The sequence below is a fragment of the Xenopus laevis genome, chromosome 7S, assembly GCF_017654675.1.
Source record: "Xenopus laevis strain J_2021 chromosome 7S, Xenopus_laevis_v10.1, whole genome shotgun sequence".
In the NCBI taxonomy this organism is placed as follows: domain Eukaryota; kingdom Metazoa; phylum Chordata; class Amphibia; order Anura; family Pipidae; genus Xenopus; species Xenopus laevis.
In genome coordinates this window covers 21221110-21248413 of record NC_054384.1, presented here as the reverse complement: position 1 = coordinate 21248413, position 27304 = coordinate 21221110, and the positions used below count along the sequence as shown (strand labels likewise).

Genomic DNA, 27304 nt, shown 5'->3' with positions numbered 1-27304 from the left:
ACCAAATACCAATAACATTCCATATTTTGCACCTGTAGGAACTTCTTGCATGATTATGTTGCTCTCCAACTTATTTTACATTGAAATGTATCTCACGGGTAGTGATGGGCAAATTTGCGCCGTTTCACACCCGTTTTTGATGCCGGCGCACGTTTTTGCCGCGAATTTTCACGGGCGTTTTGCGAATTTATTCGCTGGCGGCGAATCGCGCAAATTCGCTGCGAATTCGCGCCTGGCGAATAAATTCGCCCATCACTACTCACGGGTAGAAAAGATTGGGGACCCCTGCTCTAATGGTACACAGCACATACCCAACATTAGAGTAATGGCCCATGGAGAGATTGGTAGTGTCTTTCATTCTCAGGGGATAATAAAAGGTCCGATTGTGGCTTTCTCGTTCACTTAGAATTGGAGAAAGTGTTAGAAAAGGCCATTTTTGCCAGTTGATTGAAATTATTTACTGTTCGCAATTAGCACTGACACCAGTAGAAAGGTATTTTTGGACTTTTTGTCACCCCACTAAAAGAGTTAAGCATGGGCGACAAAATGTACCATGTGCCATTACCCTACAGGAGTGCTTACATGGGGTGTGGGCAAATGGAGTAACCGGAAGAGTTCTCTTTAGAACAAAATGCCTGTATTTATTCTCTTATCTGTCGCACCCTGAAAGGCTTTAGAACACACAGGAATCTGTGGCCAATGGGCAGCGCTATGCAACCGATCTTAGCTTTCCCTGAGTGATGCTCATAGGATACTACCTGCCCTGCCACAATCTTCTATATGTCCACAGAAAGCTGAGATCGGTCACATAGCCCTGCCCAATGGCCACAGATGTGCACAAAACAAACCAGTGATTGACTGAACCACCAATACATCTGCCTCCTGGTGGTATCCAAAATCACAATGCCTGCCTAAATATTGCTACCAGACTTTTAAAGGAGAATGAACTATCCAATGCATGGGGGTGCCAAATGTTAGGGCACCTCCCCTCAAGGATTGTAATGACTTACCTGATACCCCAGGGCGGTGCTCCTATTAGCTCCCCAGCCTGGGGTACTAGTTAGTGATCCCCTCCCTTCTTTCTTCACTCAGGCGCACAGGCCACAGTAGAGGACTCTACTGTGCATGAGTTGCCCACTGGATTTTGAATAAAGAAGATGGGAGGAAGAGGATCACTTGTATAGAGGATCACCAGTGCAGTTTTCTGCTAACAGGAGCACTGGCCCGGGGTATCAGATAAGTCATTACAATCCTTGATGGGGGTGCCCTATCATTTGGCACCCCCCATGGATTGGACCTTTCCTTCCTCTTTAAAGGTCATAGAATGCTGACACAGGAACTGAACCAAGACTTTCCTGATTCTATTTCCTTTATCCTGGGTTACTCATTGGGAATGTTACATTGGCACATGACCCTAATAGTATAGCTACACAATGTGCATGTGCTGCAAGCAGAGCCAGACTTGTACATCAAGAGGAAAGACTTGTGTAGCTTTTATTATCAGTCTTTCTAATGCCAATTGCTGACAAGGTCCCACGGGAGCCATTCCCCTCCCTGCCCCCATCTTCTGCTCCTGCTGCTGCTTATGGAGATTGAGGCTCCAAGCTGTTATCATCTCTCTCCCAGGTTGAGGGGATGGTTTCCTTTGGCAGAGGGAAGGGTGCATAAGGGGGGGGGGGCAACAGAACAGAAGGCGGAGCTTCCATGAGCTGTCACAGCCTTTAACATCTTTTATGATATAGTATAATCCCTCTGTGCATGAGAAGAAGCCAGCTAATCAGGGAATATACATGGGATGGAATAGGAATTCTCTTTCTTTCCTGCGTCGTGATCGTTTGTATTGATGAGAAGCAAATCTATCCCAGGAGCTCATAGCAAATGGCAGAAGAATTTGAACTAGCAGGTAAGGAAAAGTAAGAGCAATATTTGGGGCAGAACACAATTTCTTACCTACGTTATTGGATCACAAGGATTGAACACCTTGGGGGGGGGGGCAGAGAAATAACCAGTAACCAGTAGTATGGTCAATGTGTTTATGTGTTGGAACAGGTTTGGCTTTAGAAGTGCCTTGGTTTGTACAGAAGAGAAATCCTGTAGTTTGGGTTAGTAGGTACTAGTCTTCTGTATAATTAGATCCAATGAAACTTCTGTGCAGCACTGTACGAGGCATGGCCAGGGTTGCTGCTGCTACAGGATACTCTTGGGGAAATGTCTCACCTCCCGCAGCAAAGGGATATTTTAAGGGTGTGAATGAGCCCTCCAAAGTCTGCCTTCAAAATTCCAGCTACTCTGCAATGTCACCCGTGCCTATGTGTAAGTGCAGTTATGCTAGCGTGGACTATGTAAATATAGAGAGAGAGAGCGAGTGAGCAAATAAGCAAATACTAATCTTTATTTGTACATCATAGTGTTATTTATGCTGGAACAAAAAACCAGCACCAAGGAACTTCTTGTGCAAAAAAGTTCTGTATTTGTTACATTTGTATGAAAAACCCTATATATTTATATTTATAATATATATATTTATAATATATATATATATATATAAATAAAAGTAGAAAGTAGCGACACACACAGGTTTTTTAAAGTTGCAAAAACAAAAAAAGATGTTTATTGTGGCCACAATAAACATCTTTTTTTGTTTTTTGCAACTTTAAAAAACCTGTGCGTGTCGCTACTTTCTACTTTTGCATTTATCCCAAATTGGCAGGCACCCAGGTACTTTCACAAATATATATAAGAGTGCAGCTCACCCATGTGTTGCAATTAAAATCAGTCTGGTGCATGGGTGTGTGGCTTATATCATATACTCAACTAAACAAATTATCCCAGCACTCTCATTATACAACTTTAAGGAACAATTGGATTAGAGGAAACTTGTCTGTATTTGGTAAAAAGAGACACTTTTAGTTACATGGTTTGTACAAAGTATGCATATATATATACACACTGTATATATGAGGGAGCATGTAGACCTACTTATGGAGCATGTTTGGGCCTATACGTTTTTTCTGCTGGGAGAGTATAAGTTAGTGGTGTTGGCAATTAACAAGCTGTGATGCGAGCAGCTAATCACCTTACCTGAAACCGGCTTACTAGCTGGTGGGCACTTATATTGGCATTTTCACTTTGTTTCTAAAGCAGTAAATGCACCTCAGTGGTTAGTTCCCCTGCCATGCAGTGCTGGGTATGGTCCCATTCCAATGTGTATGTATGTATATTTTTATTTGTATAGCGCTCCTTGAGGGCAAAGCACTGTACAACAAAACAATAAATTAGAAGTAACAAACAAGGGGTCAACGAAATTAAAAAAAATACAATTCACATAAATATAAAATATAATTGAAATACAGATTACGTGCTCAGTGTCAAGGAGACAAAAGGCTGGAGGACCCACCATGCAGGGCTTACAGTCTAAATGTGAAGGTAACAGACAGAGACAATTCAGAGGGGTATTAAAGTGCTGTAGGTTACAGTTTGTTACACTGTCAAATAAGTGCCAGTGCCAGTATATATGTTTCTCTGTGTTTGGGTGGGTTTTTGCTGATAAAAATAACCATAGTGTGTGTGAATGTGATAGGGGCCATACATTGAGGTTTGTGTGCGCAGTAGAGCAAGTGCAGGCAGAATTGAGAAAACCAATAATATCAGGGCTTAGGCTTCAGAGGAAACATTTGAAAAATATATGGTAGGAATAACTGTCAATGCAAATGGGTAGTCTTCATTTATCTTGTGAATGATCTTTTGAAACTTTTATATCTACAGTGGAGACATGTTTTTTTGAGTTTGCCACAGGGAAATACAGTATTTGTGTTCCATTTTTACATTACAATGATCCAAACTAACTTTTGCAAAATTATAATCTAGGCTATTTGAGGATTATGGGAATTGTAGTTCAGTATAGAGGGTGTGTTAGTTGCACTAGAGTGGCTGATTGCTTTAGATCACATTTTCCAAAATGTAGGTCTCTACCAGTCCTCAACATGTTGCACCAAAATCAAATGTAAACAAGGAAGTGGAAATAGGGGTAACAATGTTGTGGTCCCCAGTGATGAACAACTGAAAAATAAGAACCCATATTGGAGTATGTAGGGAGATATTTCTTTAGTGATCTGGCTGAGAATCCCTGTTATCAGTATTAGTGTTATGAAGGGTCTATTCACTGCCATTGCAGACAGAAGCAGCAGCAACCCCCCACCAGGTCCGGACTGAGAATTAAAATAGGCCCTGGCATTTTGGGTGCACAGAGGCCCAATCAGCCCACACAGAGGCCCAATCAGCCCCCACCAGCCCACTAAATACTGACTTTCTATGGGACCTTATAGCAGCCCCTCTGGCATTTGCCAGAACCCACAGATTGCCAGTCCGGGCCTGCCCCCCACCGCCTCCATGAATCCAAAATGATAGATTGCATTCCAATGTACAGTACAGGGATCCAACAGGTAAGAGATGTCCTGGGTCAAATCATCAGATTAGCCTGATCTGTGGGTGGCCAAATTGGACAAAAACCTACTTTTTGGCAACAAGTGCATCAATTAGTGTCCAACCCAAATTACACACCGACTGGCCTGTAGGCTGGATTTGGAGGCCCCTGAGATTGCAACCCAAGTGGGCACCAGACCTTTCCAGTTTGCAGATTCATGCTGAGTTGGGAGAGAGAGGGTTACTATTTGTGCCTGTGTACAATGCCACAGGGGCCCCAGGTACCCAGTCATACCCAGCTACTATACCCTCATTTGGCATTGTCAATTTTAGATTCATATATTAGACTACAAACATTGGGGTACTTCTATGACCACAAGTGCAGTTGCACTAAATTTGTCACAAATGTTGTGCAAAGTGATGCCATTACAGTTGTCACCATGCCTAATGCGCCTAGGATATTTTCGGATAAATTATGAACAGTGTGCCTCTTGACTATGGGGAACACCACTGCACAATTATGCCTGAATCAGGCAAAGACATCATTTTAGTGACAATGGCTTCTGCTTTGCCTCAAAACATAGCATCAAATTGTGTTGTGTTTTGATGCATCAGACTGAGGTGCCAAACACAACTACCCCATCATTGGAATTACGGGAAAACACCACATTGTGATAAAAAACATGGCAAATTGTATACAAAAAAAAATGTTGCTTAAAAGGTATCTGAAAACATAGAGTGTCCCATTATGCAGAGCACACACACAATTACATTTTATCACTAGTGATGGACGGATTTGCCCTGTTTAACGGAAAAATTTGCGAATTTACAGCGAAATTCAGGAAACGGAAAAAACCCGAGAAACGCATCAGTTCTCTTTTTGACCCAACAGGTAAAAGGTTGGTTTGTGAATTTATATAGAACGGACTAAAATTCACATTTACATTTCTTTATTCATATGATTATTGGTTATTAGTAGTGATGGGTGAATTTGTCCCGTTTCTGTTCGCCAAAAAAATCAATGAAACAGTGATTTTGACGCCAGCGACAATTTGAAGTTGACGCCGGCAGCCCATTAAAGTCAATGGGCGTTCATTTATCGGCGGCGGCATCTAAATTGACGCCGGGGTTGGAACCGTCGCTGGCATCGATAAAACTTTGACACCGGCGGCAAAACTGTCGCTGGCGTCACAATTTTTTCGAACAGCCAAATTCAGGCATCAGGCAAATTCGCCGCGAATTTGCGCCTCCCGAATAAATTCACCCATCATTAGTTGTTAGTTATATCTATGCTCAGCAGAATAAGATAGCTAGCTGCAGTAAGCTTCATTAGAGGGTGGCAAATACAGGCAGTTACCCTGTGCCCCATTCTAAAAAAGAAAAGAGGGGGTCTGGCCTGGAATCTGCCACTCAAGCACTAAGGACTATCCCGGCCTTTGTGAACCAATGGTGTAAGATTAGGTCACATCCATTAATGGCCAAAGTACAGAGATATGGTCAGCCGTGTCAAGGACCCACACAGATAAACAAATGTTCAAAAATGATCCAAATATCTAAACATGGCTCCCTATGTGGTTAGCATATGTTGATGTTCTCCTAGTCCCAAAGCTGGTTTTTCTTTTATCTGAACAAAAAAATGAATGTGTGTTTTAAGCTTTATTGGAAAACACTATTACAGGACGTTGTTCTTTATTACAGTGGGAGCAAATAATGACTCCATTAATCCTTTGAATCACAGCAGGGGAAAATGGAACCCTACAGATGCGGGATAGGAATGGCCCAAGAACAAAATTTAAACAGACTTAATTATCTCAGACGTTCTACCCAGGCTGACAGTGCCGCACAGCAGGCTGTTTCCTCCGAGCTCTAGCGTGCTATCATCACACACTGTCATCGCTCTCAATGTTTTGGAAATGGGAGATAGGAGATTTTGTCCACGTATATTATATATCAGTGATCCCCAACCAGTTGCTCATGAGCAACATGTGCTCTCCAACCCTTTTGCTTCCAGTGGTCTCAAAGCAGGTGCTTATATTTCAATTCTTGGTTTGAGTAAAAGCTTTAGTTGAATAAAAACCACGTGTTCTGCCAAACAGAGCCTCTTGTATGCTGCTACTCCACATACTGTAGGGGCTACCAATAGCAGAGTCCATAGTGGAAAAATTACATTCATAGACAAGGGGATACCCATAATACCCTTGGGACAATGTTAATACATACCTCCCATACAACAATGCTTCTGAGTCCTTCCTTGAACATGGCACATTAAAACTCAGTAGCCCTCTCTTTCTCTTCACTCAGCTACTTAAATAGAAGTACAAGTATATTGGACCTGTTATCCGGAATGCTCTGGATCTTTCCAAAATTTGGATCTTTTTACTTTAAGGGGCCCATTTACTTAGCTTGAGTGAAGGAATAGAGGAAAAAAATGTCGAATTGCGAATGTTTTTTTTTTGGCTACTTCGACCTTCGACTACGACTTCGAATCTAACTAAAAATTCGACCATTCGATAGTCGAAGTACTGTCTCTTTAAGAAAAAACTTCGACCCCCTAGTTCGCCACCTAAAAGCTACCGAGGTCAATGTTAGCCTATGGGGAAGGTCCCCACAGGCTTCCTAAGCATTTTTTGGTCGAACAAAAATTGTTCGATCGATGGATTAAAATAGGATTTAATCATTCGATCAAACCATTAGCGCTAAATCCTTTGACTTCGACAGTCGAATATCGAGGGTTAATTAACCCTCGATATTCGACCATAAGTAAATCTGCCCCGTAATCTGCTAAAAAAATCATATAAAAATGAAATAAACCCAATAGGCTGGTTCTGTTTCCAATAAGGATTAATTATATCTTAGTTGGGATCAAGTACAAGTTACTGATTTATTAATACAAAGAAATTGGGAAATCATTTTTAATCATTTGGATTATTTGGATAAAATTGAGTCTATGGGAGATGGCCTTTCTGTAATTTGGAGCTTTCTGGATAAGGGGTTTCTGGATAATGGATCCCATACCCTATTTAAAGCAGTGACTATCTTCAAAATCTCATGTTAAAATGGACAATAAATATGAATAGTGGGAGCAGGACATGTCTAATTTGTATATTGCTCTTTTAGAGATATCAGCTTTCATATTGCTTGCTCCTTAACATAATTCTCAATATATTTAATATACTATATGATGTATTTGCAGCTGTTTTCTTTAGATAATGTCTACAATTACTGATGCATATGTACTCGGGAATAAGTTTTATACTTATATTAATGCAGAGACCCCTGGATTCACAGCATTATCCAGTTGGCACTATACGGATATATACACACACACTTACACCCATATACATTACTTTTGGTTCAGGGCCCATGTAATCTACCCTTGGAACTACAGACAGTTAGTTGTGTTGCATGATATCTGCCTTCTCTTATACAAATAGATTAGGAAAGTCCATGTGGCTCTGGGAGATAGGGGTACATGAAAACAAACTTCTAGCCGGCTCTTTGCTTACCAGAATCGATGTGTAGTTTCCTTCCAGCCTTTATCACTCTCTACAGTCGTAAGTATGGATGTCATTAAATACATATATATATATATATATATATATATATATATATATATATATATATATATATATATATATATATATATATATATATATATATATATATATACATATGTGGAGCTTAAAATCCCTATAACATCAGAAGCCAATTAACCTGCCTGTATGTTGGTGTGGAAGTAAACTGGAGTACCAGGAGGAAACCCTTGCAAGCATGGGGAGAACATACTTTACTAACACCTGGCTGTGGCATAGCAGGTATAGTAGGGAGAGATGGTGCCTATAGTAACAGTGGGATAATAGTCTCTGGGAAGGGAGTGTGACTGTGGGATAGCAGGTATAGTAGTGAGAGATGGTGCCTATAGTAACAGTGGGATAATAGTCTCTGGGAAGGGAGTGTGACTGTGGGATAGCAGGTATAGTAGGGAGAGATGGTGCCTATAGTAACAGTGGATAATAGTCTCTGGGAAGGGAGTGTGACTGTGGGATAGCAGGTATAGTAGGGAGAGATGGTGCCTATAGTAACAGTGGGATAATAATCTCTGGGAAGGGACTGTGGCAGTGGGATAGCAGGTAGAGTTGCCACCTGGCTGGTATTTTACTGGCCTGGCCGGTAAAAAAAATGGTTGATCCCAATGTTATTAATAGGGAAAATAGATAAATATATAGGAAGGCCGGTATTTTTTTCTGGAAAAGGTGGCAACCCTAATAGCAGGTATAGTAGGGAGAGATGGTGCTTATAGTAACAGTGTGATAATAGTCTCTGGGAAGGGAGTGTGACTGTGGGATAGCAGGTATAGTAGGGAGAGATGGTGTCTATAGTAACAGTGGGATAATAGTCTCTGGGAAGGGAGTGTGTCTGTGGGATAGCAGGTATAGTAGGGAGAGATGGTGCCTATAGTAACAGTGGGATAATAGTCTCTGGGAAGGGAGTGTGGCTGTGGGATAGCAGGTATAGTAGGGAGAGATGGTGCCTATAGTAACAGTGGGATAATAGTCTCTGGGAAGGGAGTGTGACTGTGGGATAGCAGGTATAGTAGGGAGAGATGGTGCCTATAGTAACAGTGGGATAATAGTCTCTGGGAAGGGAGTATGGCTGTGGGATAGCAGGTATAGTAGGGAGAGATGCTGCCTATAGTAACAGTGGGATAATAGTCTCTGGGAAGGGAGTGTGACTGTGGGATAGCAGGTATAGTAGGGAGAGATGGTGCCTATAGTAACAGTGGGATAATAGTCTCTGGGAAGGGAGTGTGACTATGGGATAGCAGGTATAGTAGGGAGAGATGGTTTCTATAGTAGCAGTGGGATAATAGTCTCTGGGAAGGGAGTGTGACAGTGGGATAGCAGGTATAGTAGGGAGAGATGGTGCCTATAGTAACAGTGGTGGGATAATAGTCTCTGGGAAGGGAGTGTGACAGTGGGATAGCAGGTATAGTAGGGAGAGATGGTGTCTATAGTAACAGTGGGATAATAGTCTCTGGGAAGGGAGTGTGACTGTGGGATAGCAGGTATAGTAGGGAGAGATGGTGCCTATAGTAACAGTGGTGGGATAATAGTCTCTGGGAAGGGACTGTGGCTGTGGAATGGCAGGTATAGTAGGGAGAGATGCTGGTAGTAACACTACAACATTGTTGCTCAAGCGATGGCTCTTCAGTTGTTAAAACTAACAAGACCTGCAAGCAAGAAGTCAAAGCTGTCAAGGAGTTCAGTGTGAGTTCCACATAGTATAACAATACCTGAAAAAGGTTCATAGTTTGCGTAGTCCCGTTTATACAATTACTGCAGACCTAGAAAGTCAGTTTTGCATGTCTGCAACAGCCCTAATATGCTGGAGTAATTGTCTGTTTTGGGCATTAGTAGTGAGATGCAGACAGGCCATACTCACAATCAAATCCTGGATAATATCCTGATTCTGACAGTGGTGCAATATAAAATCTGTTTCATCCAGTGCAGTTTAGCAACCATCTGACAAAAGTCTCCCTTTTGTTATTCCACTACTCTCATCCTGACCAGCACAACAGATTTGCCTTTAGGTCATCAGTAATCCTTGTTCAGAGGCAGAGGAGGGGTAAATGATCTTGTTACAAGAAAGGACAGATGGCTGTCCCCAAAAAAATACATAAATAAACGTCTGTCCCTACCCCCTTCCTTTACACATGGGCTCTGTTTGTATTAAAATGTAAATACCATATCAGGTGATGGTGCTAGAGGAGATATTTTTGACACTTCAACCCTCTAAATCAGATGTCCATTTCCCACTGAATAAACAAATTTGTTTTGCCACGTTTCCAACTTCTCTGCCTGTGTTTTTCCAATTTGCACCTCTTCTGTTGGCTCTGGCTGGATGCAGCGAGAGTGACTGACAGACATATTCATTTAACCTGATTTACAGTTCTGGAGTTAAAAGGTTTTGAAAGTACCTTTTTCATAAAATCAGACTTTTAAAAAAAATCACAAATTTTTCATAATTTATTAAACCCTGAGGATGGAAAAGTCAGAATCTGAAAATCCGGCATTTCAGACCTGTTGAGGTTGCATATAAGTCCCAATGATTTTTTGATGTGCGCTGGGTTTCATGCAATATCCTCGAAGATTTCGAGTTTTTGCGTGAAAATTCCGAAAAATTCCGAAATTTGTGAAAATTTGATGAAAACATCCGAAAATTGTGAAAATCTTGTTTTTTCCCGCAAAGCACATTTTCGGATAAATGTAATAATAAATAAGTGTAAAAAACCCAAGCGGAGTTGATTGGAGTTTGTAGCAGAAAATTGTGAGATAAATTCGGACTTTGATAAATAACCCCCTTAGGGGTATATTTATCAAAGAGTGAAGTTAGAGATAACCACAGTCCAGTAGAGTGAAATACCGCCTCTCCCAATTAATTTCTAAGGGATTTTATAAGGCGTATTTATCAAAGGGTGAAAGTTCACCCTTTGATAAATACGCCTTTAAAAATCCCATAGAAATGAATGGAGAGAGGCGGTATTTCACTTTAGTGGACTGTGGCGATTTCTAACTTTACTTTTTGATAAATATACCCCCTAGTGTTTTTAGGCTGAAAAGCAACGGAAGAGTTTAAAGAGGTGGTTCACCTTTAAGTTAACTTTAAGGGGCAGATTCACTAAGGGTCGAATTTCGAAGTAAAAAATACTTCGAAATTCGACCCTCGAATTGAAATCCTTCGACTTCGAATATCGAAGTCGAAGGATTTAGCGCTAAACGTTCGTTCGATCGATCGAAGGATTTTTCGTTCGATCGAACGATTAAATCCTTCGAATCGAACGATTCGAAGGATTTTAATCCAACGATCGAAGGAAAATCCTTCGATCAAAAAAAGTTTAGCAAGCCTATGGGGACCTTCCCCATAGGCTAACATTGACTTCGGTAGGTTTTATCTGCCGAAGTAGGGGGTCGAAGTTTTTTTTAAAGGGAAAGTACTTCGACTATCGAATGGTCGAATAGTCGAACGATTTTTCGTTCGAATCGTTCGAATCGAAGTCGAAGGTCGTAGTCGAAGGTCGAAGTAGCCCATTCGATGGTCGAAGTACCCAAAAAATACTTCGAAATTCGAAGTATTTTTCATTCGAATCCTTCACTCGAGCTTAGTGAATCGGCCCCAAAGTATGTAATATAATGGCTAATGCTTTTTAACTTTTCTATTGGCCTTCATTATTTTGTATAGTTTTTTTTAATTATTTGCCTTCTTCTGACTCTTTCCAGCTTTCAAATGGGTGTCTGTGTAAGGCTACAAATGTATCGTTTCTGTTGCTACTAATTTATTACTCATCTCTCTTATTCAAATCAAGGCACGGTTGCTAGGGTAATTTGGACCATAGCAACCAATTTATTGTGATTAAAAACAGACAGCTGCTGGATAAATAGCTAAATAACCCAAAAGCTAGAAATAATAACAAAATGAAAACCAATGCACGTTGTCTCAGAATATCAATCTCTAAATCATACTAAAAATTCATTTAAAGGTGCTACTAAAGCAAATAAAGTTCTGTCTTGCGTAAAAAATGGCATAAACTCAAGGGATGAAAACATAATTTTGCCTCTTTATAGGTCCTTGGTAAGGCCTCATCTGGAGTATGTAGTGCAGTGTTGGGCTCCAGTCCGTAAAGGACCAGTAACATAAAAAAACGTAAAAAATTTTTTTGTACATAACGAAAAAAAACCCCACCAAGACACATTTAACTTTAAATTTGCAAAGTCTTTATTAGGAAGTAACTTACCGATACTTGGGCTCCTCTTCAGAAAAGGCGACAGGGCGACGATCCATCATGCGGCGCTCGGCTTCTCCTCCCTGACTATCTCCTATAGAAGGCAGGGAGGTGAAATCGAATAGCGCACGATGGATCGTTGCCCAGGAGCGCAAGCGGAGTATCTGTAACTTTGCAAATTTAAAGATAAATGTGTCTTGGTCATGGCCGGAACTAGGGGTAGGCAGAGTAGGCACGTGACTAGGGTGCAAAGCTGGGGGGCGCCAGGCATGTACCTGCTCTGTCGCCTACCCCGTGTCCGGTCCCGTCTCTCCTAGACTGTCGCTTTCGCGTTAATGCGCTTCTGCGCATGCGCGCTGGAGCGCAGTTTCTCGCATGTGTGCTGGAGCGCAGTTTCGCGCATGCGCAGTTTCGCACGCGCTGAACCGGCGCCGTGGCCCGCCAAGTTGCCTAGGGCGCCTGGCCGTGTTGGCCCGGCTCTGGTCTTGGTGGTTTTTTTTCCGTTATGTACAAACAAATGTTTTTTTACAATTTTTTTGATGTTACTGGTCTTTTAAGAGGGATATAAATGAGCTGGAGGGAGTACAGAGACTAAGGGGCAAGCGTAGCGCATTTTCGTTAATTCGCCGATTCACTAACGGACGCTGGCGTAAATTTGCTAGTGTTACTTCGCACCCTTACGCCTGGCGAACGGACGTAACTACGCAAATTCACTGCGAGGGGACATGATTACACTTTACAAGTACATTAGAGGACATTATAGACAAATAGCAGGGGACCTTTTTACCCATAAAGTGGATCACCGTACCAGAGGCCTCCCCTTTAGACTAGAAGAAAAGAACTTTCATTTGAACTTGATGGACTATAGTATTTTTTCAGCCCAACTTAACTATGAAAATATGTAACTATACACCCTGTGAGATAATTTTACCCATGCTACTGTTACCTGATAGGCCACATTACCTAGTAATCAACTACTTGGCCAATCAGGTTTCTGGAACGTGGGCGGAAATTCTGACTACAGTTCAGTGATTTTCTGCTCTCATAGCATGGATACAGATTCAAATTCATCACAAAAATCGTGTGCCAGTTGAAAGATCTGATATTTAATAATATAAGAATGTCAGGAGTTTGTAGTCACTGTATAGTTATTACATCTATAAATAATAACGAAATTAGAACAGAACACTTAAAATCAACAGATTTTTTTAACAGAATGATTCTTTTTATGTTAATTAAAATGTTTTTTTTTTTCAAACCACGCGTTCCTATATTTTTTCAGAAAGTGCTGTTATTTCTTGCAGATGTGGCATTTTGCTTTATCCCGAGAGATATATCAATGCTATTTAAGGACTGTAGTTAAATGCCATACAGGCGGCCGTGTGCCGTCCCTTCCTGCTCTTTCTATTTCTATTAGATCTAATTAGCATGGCTTCTCCTGCAGGTGATAGCATAGTGCTCATTGGGATCATCTACTAATTTTCTGTATCCTTGGAGAAATTCTACAACTCAGCAGCCTGATCCAATGACCCCATCTCTTCTGTGGGTTGCTATAATGAGAGGAGCTTTGAGATAGAGAGAATGTAGCATCAATGCATGTTTGGCAATTCTCTTCATCATTAGAGGAAGTTGGTATTTAGAAATACTGGTGAAAAATCATCCTTAGCGGCTAGCGCTCTAGGTATGGTATTTTATTATTGCTGATTTTATTTGTGTGTGCAGCACAGAGGTACAGGGGCTCTTTGTGTACATTTACTCCCTGCTTACCTGCAATTGCCCCCAACCCTGTCATAAACCCCTCCTAATCGAGTGGCCACCCCACCTCGGCCAATAAAAATGGGTCCCCCTGTCCCAGTACTGGGTAGGCAGTGGCCCTGGGTCTTCATGAACCCACCAGGTTTTCTCCCGGTAGATGCAAAACATTGAGGTAAAAAGTGATATTCTGAAACAATTTACAGTTGGTCTTATTTTTTTTATTTTTGGTGGATTTAAATGATTTGGCTTTTTGTTCAGCAATGCTCTAGTATGAGATTTCAGCATCTAGTTGCTGGGTCCCAATTTGCCTTAGCAACCAGGCAGCAGCTTGAATGAGAGACTGGAATATGAATAATAGGGGGAGTGAACAGGCAAAGATAAGTAGTAAAAAATAACAGCAATAAAATTGTAGCTTCAAATAGCAATCTTTTATTGGCTTCCAGCATCCGAGCTGGTAAGAAGCAAGAAAGGAGCGCAAATTATTCAGTCACTATATAAAAATAAAAAATGAAGACCAATTGAAAAGTTGTTAAGAATATGCCATTCTGTAACATACATTGGGGGTTATTTATCAAACTCCGAATTTATCTCAAAATTTTCTGCTACAAACTCCAATCAAATCCGCCTGGGTTTTTTATGCTTATTTATTATTACATTTTCCTGAAAATGTGCTCTGCGGGAAAAAATCCGACTTTCACTATTTTTTTGGATGATTTTCATCCGATTGTCACAAATTTCATGAATTCTCATCCGAAATCTTCGGGGGTATTGCACGAAACCCAGCTCACATCAAAAAAATCATTGGGACTTCTCCCATTGACTTATATGCAACCTCAAAATGTCTGAGATGCCGGATTTTCAAATTCTGACTCCATTCTCAGGGTTTGATAAATTCCGAAAAATTTGTGATTTTTTTAAAAGTCTGATTTTATTTAAAAAAAAATCACTTATTTTTCATGATTTTTGCATTCGGAGTTTAGTAAATAACCCCCTAAAAGTTAACTTAAAAGTGAATTACCCCTTTAACATCTTTTATAACAACAAGATAAACTCTACCTATATATCAAGAATAAGGGCAGGACTACACGGCCGATTCCGCCGCTATCCGACGCGCTTCGCAAAATCGCATGCGACACGACGGATGCGACGGAAACAAGGTAAGTAATGTCAGTGTCGGATTGGTGCGACGTGACTGTCAGATGCAGAAGCTGCATCCGACACAATCCGACACTGCCATTACTTACCTTGTTTCCGTCGCATCCGAAGTGACGCCTGCGATTTTGCGCAGCGCGTCGGATCGCGGCTGAATCGGCCGTGTAGTCCTGCCCTTACAGGGAAAGCCAAAACAGCACCAGATTCATTTTAAGAATTAAGTAAAATATGTTGCATCTGTTTACTCAGACATTGTGAGCTGCACCTAATTCACACTTTGTGCCCCGGCTGTTCTGTTTCCTGCCAGAGTGCAGAGCCCTGACCTGGATCATAATTAGGAAAACTAATCATTTTCTCTTGCTCACGCTATGCGTGTGTTTATTAGGTTGTACTTGCTGAAAGACTTGTGACTGATTTTCAGGTACATATTTGAAAAAAATTGGTGGACATGTATGCTGGAAATGTATGTTGTTTACCAATGATGAAAGTAATGGCAGCTATGCAATAAAGGCAATGTCAACCCCCCCCCCCCAAAAAAAAATTTTTTGCCTGCATTAAAAAAGCATAATTCTAAGCAACTTTGCAATATAGATTCATTACAAATTTTCTATGGTTTTAAGTTATTTGTACAGGTATAGGATTCGTTATCCAGATAGCTCCAATCTCACATAGACTCCATTTTACCCAAATAATCCACAATTTTCTCTGTAATAATAAAACAGTAGCTTGTACTTGATCCAAACTAAGATATAATTAATCCTTATTGGAGGCAAAACCAGTCTATTGGGTTCATTTAATATTTCCATGATTTACTAGTAAACTTAGGGCATGAAGAGCCAAATTATGGAAAGATCCATTATCCAGAAAAACCCAGGTCCCAATATTCTGGATAACAGGTCCCATACCCATATATATATTGCTATTGAAAGCAGTGTTTGTCCCTTTCTTTTCTCTGCCCTGACAGTTCAGACTTGACACAATGTAACATAGGACAACTGATGGGGAACTAAGACTTTTGCAACATTGTTTAACAATGAACAACCAGAAGTTAAGCAAATGCTGCTTTCAATATTTTTACAAACAACTTTAAAAGCACTGAAAATGTTTAATAAACCTATATTGAAAAGTTGTTACAGTATGTTTTCTTTCATTAGGCAAATTTTAATTTTGGGGTTGACTTGACCATTAATGATCTTATGAATTGTTCTGCATGCTGAGCGGATGACAGTTATGTGTTGGCATTGCACTGTTAGCTACTTTAAATCTAACCATAAAGAAGAGAGAAGGCCGAAGCCGAACTCCTCTAATGTCCAAGCTTTTCAATACCCTATCGGCATAAATGATTGTCAGCTTGAGCATACCAACCAAGAACCTCAAACGCTAGTCTGTTGAAACTGTCTTTTCATACCCTTGGGGTCTGGGGGTTGTGGTCAAAATCTTCAAACCACTCAACCAAATTCTGGGCATATATGACCACATTCTTGTATGTTAAATATCTAATTAGGAATATAACAGACAGTATTGTGATTGCATTTTAAAAAGGAACAAATGCCCATGACAAAATGTTTCTGAGTTGTAAACCCTTTGGTAGTGGGAAAGGGCCGTTGTTGTTCAGAGTCTGTCTAATTGATGTTGGTCTAATTGTTTGTTTTCTTAATGCATCACTTAGCTACATCCAAGCAGTTACTGTTTACAACAGGAAGTGTTTCCCAAATGCAATCAATTGACAACACCACCTTAGAGTTCCTTTGCTGGTGTGCTGAGCCAGTGCCTTTTCCAGCTATTATTACAAGTGTTATTGATAACATTGAAACTGCCCTTTGGTCTCAAGGAGAACTTTGGTGATCAGAATGTCATTACCAGCAGGCAGCAACCCTATTTCAGCTCCTCTAGATGAAGTCGGCAGCTTAGGGACATGTAAGGAGCCCACAGAAGGCTCTGCCTGGCCAGATATTGGTCAAAAGGGTTTGAAACTATCATTGGGCTGCTTTGGCTCACAGATGTGGCCTCCCTCCCAACAGGTCTCCTAGGCCACCATTATAATCCATTGTTGGCCTGGGGTCTAAACGATGGGATCAACCTAATTTGGCCCTTTGTGCTATAATGTTAATCAGAATTTGGACTGGTGGAGAACTGCACTAAAATGCTCTCTTGAACTCTTTTAATGATCTTTCTGCATCAGACAGGGCATTTTCATTGATTTACATTAGAAGCAGTTGGGTGGTTAGACTGCTACTGTTTTCTCCTGGGTCGTGGTGACAGTCAGAACACCCTAAGGGGCCGATTCACTAACTTCGAGTGAAGGATTCGAAGGTAAAAAACTTTGAATTTCGACGTTTTTTTGGGCTACTTCGACCATCGAATGGGCTACTTCGACCTTCGACTACGACTATGACTTCGAATCGAAGGATTCGAAGTAAAAATCGTTCGACTATTCGACCATTCGATAGTCGAAGTACTGTCTCTTTAAAAAAAACTTCGACCCCATAGTTCGCCATCTAAAAGCTACCAAAGTCAATGTTAGCCTATGGGGAAGGTCCCCATAGGCTTGGCTAACTTTTTTTGATCGAAGGATATTCCTTCGATCGTTGGATTAAAATCCTTCGAATCGTTCGATTGGAAGGATTTTATCGTTCGATCTAAGGAATTATCCTTCGATCGTTCGATCGTACTATTTGCGCTAAATCCTTCAACTTCGATATTCGAAGTTGAAGGATTTTAATTCCTAGTCGAATATCGAGGGTTAATTAACCCTCGATATTCGACCCTTAGTGAATCGGCCCCCAAGTGCCAGCCACCAGCCCTACAGAATAGCACTCATATTAACTTAACCCCCAACTCCCAAAAAGAGTCCCTCTATTGCTGGAGCCTCTCCTAAAATTGTCCCTGTTGGTCATTCATGGAACTCTAGCCTAGTACACTAGGGACAGAAACAGCCTGTTAGTTCTGGAACTGTGCAGGTTTCTTTAAAAAAAAGTAATTAAACATTTAAGCCCAGGGAGCAGAGCAATTTGTAACAAGACAAGTGCATTTCCCACAGCACCTCACCCTCCTCATTAGACTTGTCAGTAGGAGGCTTTTCTGTGTTACCTTGTGTAGCCTGTAATGCAATGGATTCGCCACTTGTAAAGCGTTCTAGGCATCTCCTGTTACCAAACAGTTACTGTGTCACTTATCTTGTGCTACATGGGGAGAAGCAAGGGAAACGATCCATTTGTACACTTTCCTTTCAACATGTTTGTTCTACCCACATGTACAATGATGTATGGTTAATTCATGGGTTGGGAGCATTCAGCAGTAATTAAATATTTCACATTTGTAGCCTTTACGTTTGTAATGGTGGCTGTGGATGGATTTTCACTCTTATACAAAAACATTTCTCCCCATTTATGCGCTGTCTGTTAGTGGTGATGGATAGTCACTAGCATTTTGAGAAATGTCCTGACAAATATGATCTGAAAATTGTAAAATATGGAAATGCAAAAGTCACACATTTATTTTTTCCCTCATTGGTGAAGGATTGCAACGTGCCCCATAGCATTATAATTGCTTGTACTACAGTACAAGAAGTGTTTTGTTTGGAAATACAAGCAAAATGCAGCCTCTTCACTCCACACCAAGCCAGCAGTTTATTGGCTGATGTATAGAGCCAAAACAGCTGTCTTCTCCTTGCACTGGGTCAAATAAAAGTATTGCCCGAGACAGGCCCCCTGGCCCCGTTCTACCCCTCCTGTGAGGTGCTGGGTGCAAGCGAACCATGGACCTCCAGAGTTGCGACCTAGGCACGTGCCTCTTCTGCTTACCCCTAGTTCCTGGCAAATATGTCTTCCATTGCCTGTAGTGATGCACTAAATCCACTATTTTGGGATTCATGCAAATCCTTAAAACCATCCTTGTTGGTGATGATTTTAAGAGTTTGGATCCTGCTGAAAAAGACTTGGATTTGGATAATTCCTGACACAAAATCTGGGATTTGGTGCATACCTTAAAGGGTACCTGTTGCCAAATTATATTATCCCCTACCGAAGGTGTGGGCTAATAGAGGGGTAACAAATAAATACCCTGCCAATGCTAGGCCACCTGCACCAGAAGCCATGTTGGGGCACATGCATGTGAATAATTAGCGAATGCCGTAACTTGCTGATTATGTGCATGTCTCTGACCTCAGAAGCACGTTATGCACTCTCACTGACATGGCCGGTCGCACCGGGAAGCTCCCTCCCGATGAGAGTGTCCTAGAACATGGGCGGGGGTCAATTGAAAAAAAAAAAGACTGTTACCCTCAACTGGAGTACAGACTATATTAGCCCGCACCTTTGGTTGAGGATAATATATTTTGGCAACAATTGTGTGACCAGTCTAAAACACATAAAATCATTAATCCCTATTGCAGAGATGTTGGATAGCCCCAGCTGAGATGGATGAGAAGTATTATAAAAGACCATAGCAAATCTGTATTTATCTATGAGCACCTGAGGGCCTGTGCCTATGGCAGCAATTTTAGGTGAATGTTGGACACACATTATATGCAGATAAAATAGCAGTTACTATTATGCTGAATTATATCATAATGCTAAATGATTTACCTTCTCTGCAACCATGTAAAATATGTCTAAATTTATTTACAACTAACCATACATCATGCATTGTGATGCCGATTATCATTATTTAAAGGGTTCCATTGTGTTCTACAGCATATAGTAACAGGCTATTGCCTGTAGGAAGAAAATATTGAAAATATTGACTATATAAATTAAATAATTTTCTTGATATTTAGAGTTCATGGGTACATCTGTTTACAATTTATTTTTTCGCGTAGGGGGATGCCAACACAAGACATAGCAGTTTGCGCATGCAAACAATGACATTCTACTGAAGCACATTGCTACACATTGTAGCATCTGCATATTAGGAGGACCCTGCCCTTAATGTAATGTAGCTATACAATTTATTGTGGTAACCCTAGGATTGTACCGTAGGTACCCTAACACATAGCAGCTTTGAAATGCTTAAATGCATCAAAACTAAACAGCTAAACGCAGATGATGAATCCCTGCTTGTTGAATCTCATCTGGTTTCACCAGATCAACGTAGTGCACTGGGTACAGGCACTATAAGAAAAAAAATGAAACAAATGCAAAAAAAGCACAATCACACCTTTTAGATTGTAAGCTCTTTTTGGCAGGGCCGTCTTTCACCTATTGTAGGAGGACAATTCTATTAATTACCTTATTTTTACGCACTGAATCGTTTGTCCTACAATTTGCAATTTGTTTTTATTTTTTATTATTGAAGATTTTTGAGTTATTTAGCAGCTCTTCAATTTGCATTTTAAGCAATCTGGTAACTAGGATCCAAATTACCCTAGCAACCATGCATTGATTTGAATTAGAGACTGGAATATGAATAGGAGAGGCCTGAATAGAAGGATCAGTAATAAAAAGTAGCAATGACAATACATGTGTAGCCTTATAGAGCATCTGTTTTTTAGAATGGAGTCAGTGATGCCCATTTGAAAGCTGCAAAGAGTCAGAAAAGTCAAATAACTATAAAACTATAAAAAAAATAATTAAAACCAATTGAAAAGTTGCTTAGAATTGGCCATTCTATAACATAATAAAAGTTACCATAAAGGTGAACCACCACTTTAAGAACTTTTATGTTTGAGTCCTATAAAGTATTTTCTCCAGGTTGTACTGTACACATGGAGGGGCCAGGGGAATCCATAAATGTGTAGTAAACTGAAATTGTAGTAAGAAAGAGTATTGGAGTTAAAGTGGAGTAAAAAGAAGGTCAGATGCACAAAAGATTTAATTGGATTTTGGTTTTGGAGTTTTATTATTATTATTATTATTATTATTATTAATAACATGTATTTTCAGGCACCAACATTTTGCAGCACTGTAAATTAAATGGGTACAGGTATGGGATCTGTTATCCAGAAAGCTCGGACCTGGAGTTTTCCAGATAACAGATCTTTTTATAATATCTTTATACCTTAAGTCTACTAGAAAATCATTTAAACGTTAAATAAACCCAATAGGCTGGGTTTGCTTCATGTAAGGTTTAATTATATATTTGTTTAATACAAGTACAAGGTACTGTTTTATGATTACAGTGAAAAAGGATATAATTAAAAAAAATCTGGAGTCTTGTGAGATGGCCATACGGAATAGACGCATTTTTTTTTTTAATGGGGCTGTACTCACACAGGCGCGTGTAGGCGCCGAACGCAGGAAAAATGCAGCATGTTGCGTCTCAACCTGCGTCCGGCGCCTACACGCACCTGTGTGAGTACAGCCCCATTGAAAAAAGCTAAATGCGTCTATTCCTGCTCTCCCCTGCGGCTGAACGCAGAAAAACGGAACGCAGGGGAGCGCAGCTTCAACCGCTCGTCAGTAAGAGCCCTTAGGGAGCTAGCACACGGGCAGATTCGGGGCAATTTAGTCGACTGGCGACTAATCACCTCTTCTGCGGGGCGACAATCTCTCCAAACTGCCTTCCCCCTGCCTTACGCCTTGCTATAATGAGAAAAGGCCAGTGCCAATGCACTCGTGCCGCTTCGATTTACAAAGTCGTCCGAAGTTGCCACATTATAGCAGGCGGAAGGCAGTTTGGGGAGATTGTCGCCCCGCAGAAGAGTCGATTAGTTGCCAGGCGACTAAATCTCTCTGAATCTGCCCGTGTGCTTAAGCCCTTACAGAGCATTTATTTTTTAGAAGGGGTCAGCGACGCCCATTTAAAAGCTGCAAAGAGTCAGAAGAAAAAGGCAAATAACTATATAAAAAAAAAATAATGAAAACCAATTGTAAAGTTGCTTAGAATTGGGCGTTCTGTAACATACTAAAAGTTACCTTAAAGGTGAACCACCCCTTTCATATCAAATAGGGTGCTGCAGGAATATAAGCAATCCCTCACAGAATGGCTTTTTTTGGTCCAATAGTTACTCTTATTTTTCCCTAGGCCCAGCAAATATATATATATATTTTTATTGATCGGTTTCACATGCTGCTTGAAATCTGATCCCTTCTCTGCTCAGTTCAGACTGTAAATCATCATTTGAATTTCTGCTCACTAAAGATCCCCAGCCTCCCCCAACATACACACACACATACACACATACATACACACATACACACACACATACACACTTTGTGTACACAATGAGGAAGCAGAGGGATAACCTCTCTCTTTTGTTGTTCCCTCAGCCTATGACTGCTTTGGGTCCCTCCCAACCTCTTCCTCCTCCTCCCCCTCTCCTGTATTCATGAGAGAGAGAGAGAGGAGCAGCCCTAGAGAGCAAGTAGAAAGAAGGAGGAGGGGGGAGGGTACAGGGACAGGCCACCTCCTGGTCCTCTTTGTGGGAGACACAGAAAGGGGGGTGGTGGTGTATGTGGGAGTGAGAGAGAGCAGAGCAGTGCAAGCTCCAGCACTCAGACTCCAGCTACAACCCATTAGAGGGCCCACAAGCCAGGAGCAGGCTGGCGGTTGCAGGAGCAGCCATTGTTGACAGAGAGAGAAAACCTTGCAAACAAAGAGACAGAGGGAGAAAAAAAAGAAGTCCTTCCTCCACCTCTCAGCCTTCCTGTTTCCCTTTAGGCTGCCATTATTATTATTATTATTATTATTATTATTATTATTATTAGCAGCAGCTAGGCCGCAGCCAAATCCTTGCAGCCTCTTTGCTGCTTTCCTGCCATATTCTCTCATGTGCTGGGGGATTTTCTCACTCTCAGTCATGTTTTAACTCCTTCTGCGATTTGAATTTTTTCTTTTTTCCCCCTTTTTTGGGGGGGGGATACCTATTGGCGGCTTATTTCTTCAGGTAAGTGACTGCATTTATTTGAATGGGGAACGTGGAGGGTCTATTTCATTCCGTTGCTTTATTGTATTGACTTTGCCTACAGAGGCCTAAGCACATTGTACTGTGTCCCAGGCCTGTGTATGAGGAGCGTGGGTAGGGTTGCCACCTTTTCTGGAAAAAACATACCGGCCTTCCTATATATTTATCTTTTTTTCCCTATTAATAACATTGGCCAGGCCGGTAAAATACTGGCCAGGTGGCAACCCTACCAGTCTATATTGAAGATCTGGACTGAGAATCAAAATAGACCCTGTCATTTCAGGTACACCGAGGCCCACTAAATACTGATTTTCTATGGCACCTCATAGCAGCCCCTCTGGCATTTGCCAGAACCCACAGATTGCCATTCCGGGCCTGCTATATTGCACATGTTGTGGGGCAAAGTTATTTGTTCAGCTTGTAATTAATTAGTGCCATTCCTGAACTCCAGCACCCTCTGCTAATGAGGTATACTGAGAGTTGTTGTTGAAATTCCCTGTGCCAGTAACTTTAAAAAAAAAAAAAAAAAAACCAAAGCAAAAAAACACTACGTTCTGTAGTTCCTTAAGCACCAGCTCTCCGGCCTTTATTCTCTTGATTTCAGCTGCCAGAAGTTCTACCTTGTGTTTATAAAGTTTATTTATATTTCCAAGAAGATACATAGCGGGACAAAGTTATTTTTTTTTTTTTTTTTTTTATTGTGAAGGGATATTGGATATAATGTTGCCCATTTGGTTTAACTTTGTGTCTGTTTAAATTAAATTTTTATATATTACTGTGTATAGATCTGCTTATCTGTGGAGGGGGTGAGAGGCGTTACATTATATTTGGAATACTTTAATTGAACTACAACTTCCAGCATCACTGGCTGCAGGAAGGGGGAGGTGCAATATGTCCTAGCTGGGGTGCTATGTATTTATATTTTATCATCAGCCCTCGCAGTGATTGTGGCTTAGTAGGCCAGGGTGCAATAAGACCGACAAATCTAGGAAGTGGAAAGCAGCACGCCTATGCTACGGGAATGATATAGTGTGTAACTCTATATGTGACCTGCCTTGATGTTTACTTGCTGTTGACATACATGTTCGGTAATTCCTGCTGTGCAAACAAACATCTTTATTTTTTTGCTGTTGGTCATTTTCATTCTCTCTGGAATTGTAGGCATTTTGCATGACCCATTGCCCTTCCTATCTGGGGCCCAGCTTGTTACGCAGTAGCATTTTTTCAGCTTTTTCTATAGGTTAGGGTTTCCTGTATTGTGCTTCCTATTGTTGACTTAGATATTGTGCCAGTTCAGTTAGCTCCTGGCAGCAGGCCTTCTGCTAACCACTTGGGTTCATTCTAGGGCTCTATCTATGAACATGGCCACAGCAATGGCTAGTATGGGCTGCTTATGTCCGGCGGCTATAGGTGCCTACTGGATGGACTGGTAAGTGATCAGAAAGGAAATCGTTGTTCTGTCATCCACCACCACCACCACCAGGTTTGTTTGTGTGTGTAATACAGTAGCTTTGGATTGTTCTGTTGGAATTACAGGGTACCCAAATTCCCATTGTCGGGGTGGGATAGCCAGTGTTAAGCTGGCCATTGACGCAATCATATAGATGTATGAATCAAAGTTTCATACTTTTTTCGGACCGTGTATGTATCGTCCCGACTTTTTCGCACCATGGCGATCGGTCAATTGGACAGGTTCAAAGATTTCTGCCAGCTAACGATAATGTCTCTGCATGTATTGCCTATCTGATGATATCCATGGGTGACTGTCACTAGAATTTTGTCGGACATAACTTTCGTATGATTGCTGTCACGGCCAGAACATTGTCTGATTTGTCCTTTTACTACTTTATTTAATCTGAATGGTTAGTGGCAGTTCAGAAGATTGGGATGTCCAATACAAGGGTAAAATCTGTACGTCTATGGCCAGCATTACTGTTGCATTCCTTCTAGTGAGAATACACTTTATACAACCCCATTGTTTCTAAGGTCATTCCCCTACTGTGGATGAGCTGTGGTCCAGACATGAAGCGGTTAAAGAGACAGTGCTTAGAGGAAGCAGTGATAGAGACCCCCACCCCTTGCTTTGCAGCCCCATCCCCCTCCACTTGCTTTTCTGCTGCATTCATAATCTCTGCTTGGTAAAAAAAAACGAGCTTGGGCTCCTGACAAGCTGAACCTTACCTTCACCACTTTGCACCTTCATGATGTTTAAGATTTATGCACTCATTAACTTATCAATACATATGTTAATTACTCCCTGTTTATTCCCTTTTAAAATTGTAAACATAGGTGAATTCCTTATGCAAGACAGCTTCTTGGCCTCTGAGGCTTATTTCCCCTTGAAATGCAAAGACTGGAGTTCAGTATATTCTCTACTGACTTTAAATGCTTTTCATAGTCATTATGGTTATCTTTGGTTATGGATAGCCAGGCATCGTTACTACCACTATTTAAAGCTAAAACTTCAGTGCCCAGAGGTTAGAAGTAAAGATGTTTTTCACCACCACCCGGATGCTTGCAAATCACTTTGCCCAGGATTAGAAGTCATAGCTCTTCCAAATAGCTTGCAGCCCTCCACCTGTGTTCCCTCCATTCCCCCCATAGTTGCTTATAATTTGGTCACCCACAATTAAAGGTTCATAGTGTACTCCACACATTTGACATTGGTAGAGCATTTCTACACATTTTATTTTTGTTCACTTGTCCCAAGTTTGTAAATTAAGAATGCAATGCATCATGAGTGTCTGAAGTGGCATCACACTGTGTACTACAAGCATCACGTGCTTGCTATAAAGCGTGGGAGTTTAGTGGTTACTATAAAGCATGGGAGTATAGTGATGTGCTACTTTTGGTTGCATAAAAACCGATGTACAGACAAATAGAACCTCCGGTAGTCTGCCAGTCCTCATGGCCTGCCAAGCCGCTTATTTGGCACGTTTTTCATGCTGGTGTTGCTCGCCAACCCTTTTTATATTTTAATGTGGCTCACGGATAAAGGGATGAAGTGACTTCCGAAGGCCAGTAGGTGATACATAGATGGGTTGCCACTAGAATTTCATTCTCTGAGAACAAAAGTTAAGTCACTACCGTGATAATAGATTTTTCTCATTATGCCTGTGTGATATGTGCATGCCTTTGCGTGGTACAGAAAAGCTAACTTGATCATGATATGTTTAGGAGGTTCCTGTAGTGGCCTTGTCATGCTCGCTCACAAACTGGACTGTGCATTCTGATTTGTACGTCTATGTATATATGTATGTGTGTATCAGGGCTGGACTGAGAATTAAAATAGGCCCTGGCATTTCAGGTATACAGAGGCCCAAACAGCCCACACCAGCCCACTAAATACTGACTTTTTATGGGACCTTATAGCAGCCCCTCTGGCATTTGCCAGAACCCACAGATTTCCAGTCTGGGCCTGGTGTGTATATATGTATGTTCAATCTCAAGCAAGGGTGCTGCTACCATGAGGTGAGTTGAGAAGCTCATCTCAGGCAGAATTAGCCCTCAAGTTATCAGAGGCAGCATAAAAGCCGCTCCTGGGAACTTTAGGAGCTGAAATTCTGTCTCTGCTAGTGCACGGAGTGCAATTGCGTTTTCCGTACTATAGATGCAGCACCCCCTACACCCACTTCAGTGCTGGAAATGGTATGTGCCGGGTGCTAAGGTGGGACGGCATCAGAATGGCCACCTCAGGGCAGCAAGAAGCCCTGAAATGCTACCTGATCTCAAGATAATATGACATATGTAAGCATGCCTTTGGATAGGGAAAGCAGTGGTAGAGGGAAACACTTGGCTCTGCAGAGCAACAGTTGTAGTTAGGAGACCTGGAGTTGTATCAATAGCAGGACAACATGGCAGTGATACTTCATCTTCAGCTCATGTACAACTCCCACCACCCTTAGCTGCCATGGGATGCCGAGTCTTCGTTCAACCAATGTTGTACAGACTCACTTTATTTTAATAACTGGGCTTCTCAAACTATTTTTTTTCTTTATGCCAGAACCACCACAACTAATGAGAAACAAAGAATGTGAATGACTTTTGGGACCTCAATGAGTATTTAATAGTCTCAGAATAAGCGATCGTATTGGCCTGTGATATCCATTGGTTTGTAGATGTGGTCACTGGTCACCCCAGAATCTGCAATTTTATCAAATAAGTGTGCTTGATACATGTGCATTGGGTGGCAAGATCACTCTATATCCGACCTCATTGCCAGTCTACCAGCTTTGATATTTTGTATCCGTGATACACACATGTGGGATTCTGTGGGCTGGGAATATTGAGTACAGGTATGGGACATGCGGAATTCCAGATAAGGGATCTTTCTGTAATTTGGATCTTCTTAT

The 27304-nt window shown here is 41.2% G+C and overlaps 1 protein-coding gene across 4 annotated transcripts in view; it reads left to right on the top strand.

Moving 5' to 3' along the window:
* The first annotated feature begins 1698 nt into the window (after positions 1 to 1698).
* The window catches only part of ldb1.S (LIM domain binding 1 S homeolog), a 48280-nt gene continuing 22674 nt past the window's right edge, over positions 1699 to 27304 (top strand). For all 4 annotated transcript variants that reach the window (XM_018227062.2, XM_018227065.2, XM_018227061.2 and 1 more), the window contains exon 1: positions 1699 to 1903. In XM_018227062.2, the coding sequence (XP_018082551.1) occupies positions 1879 to 1903 (25 nt within the window). In that variant the 5' untranslated portion in view covers positions 1699 to 1878. The remainder of the gene's footprint in view (positions 1904 to 27304) is intronic.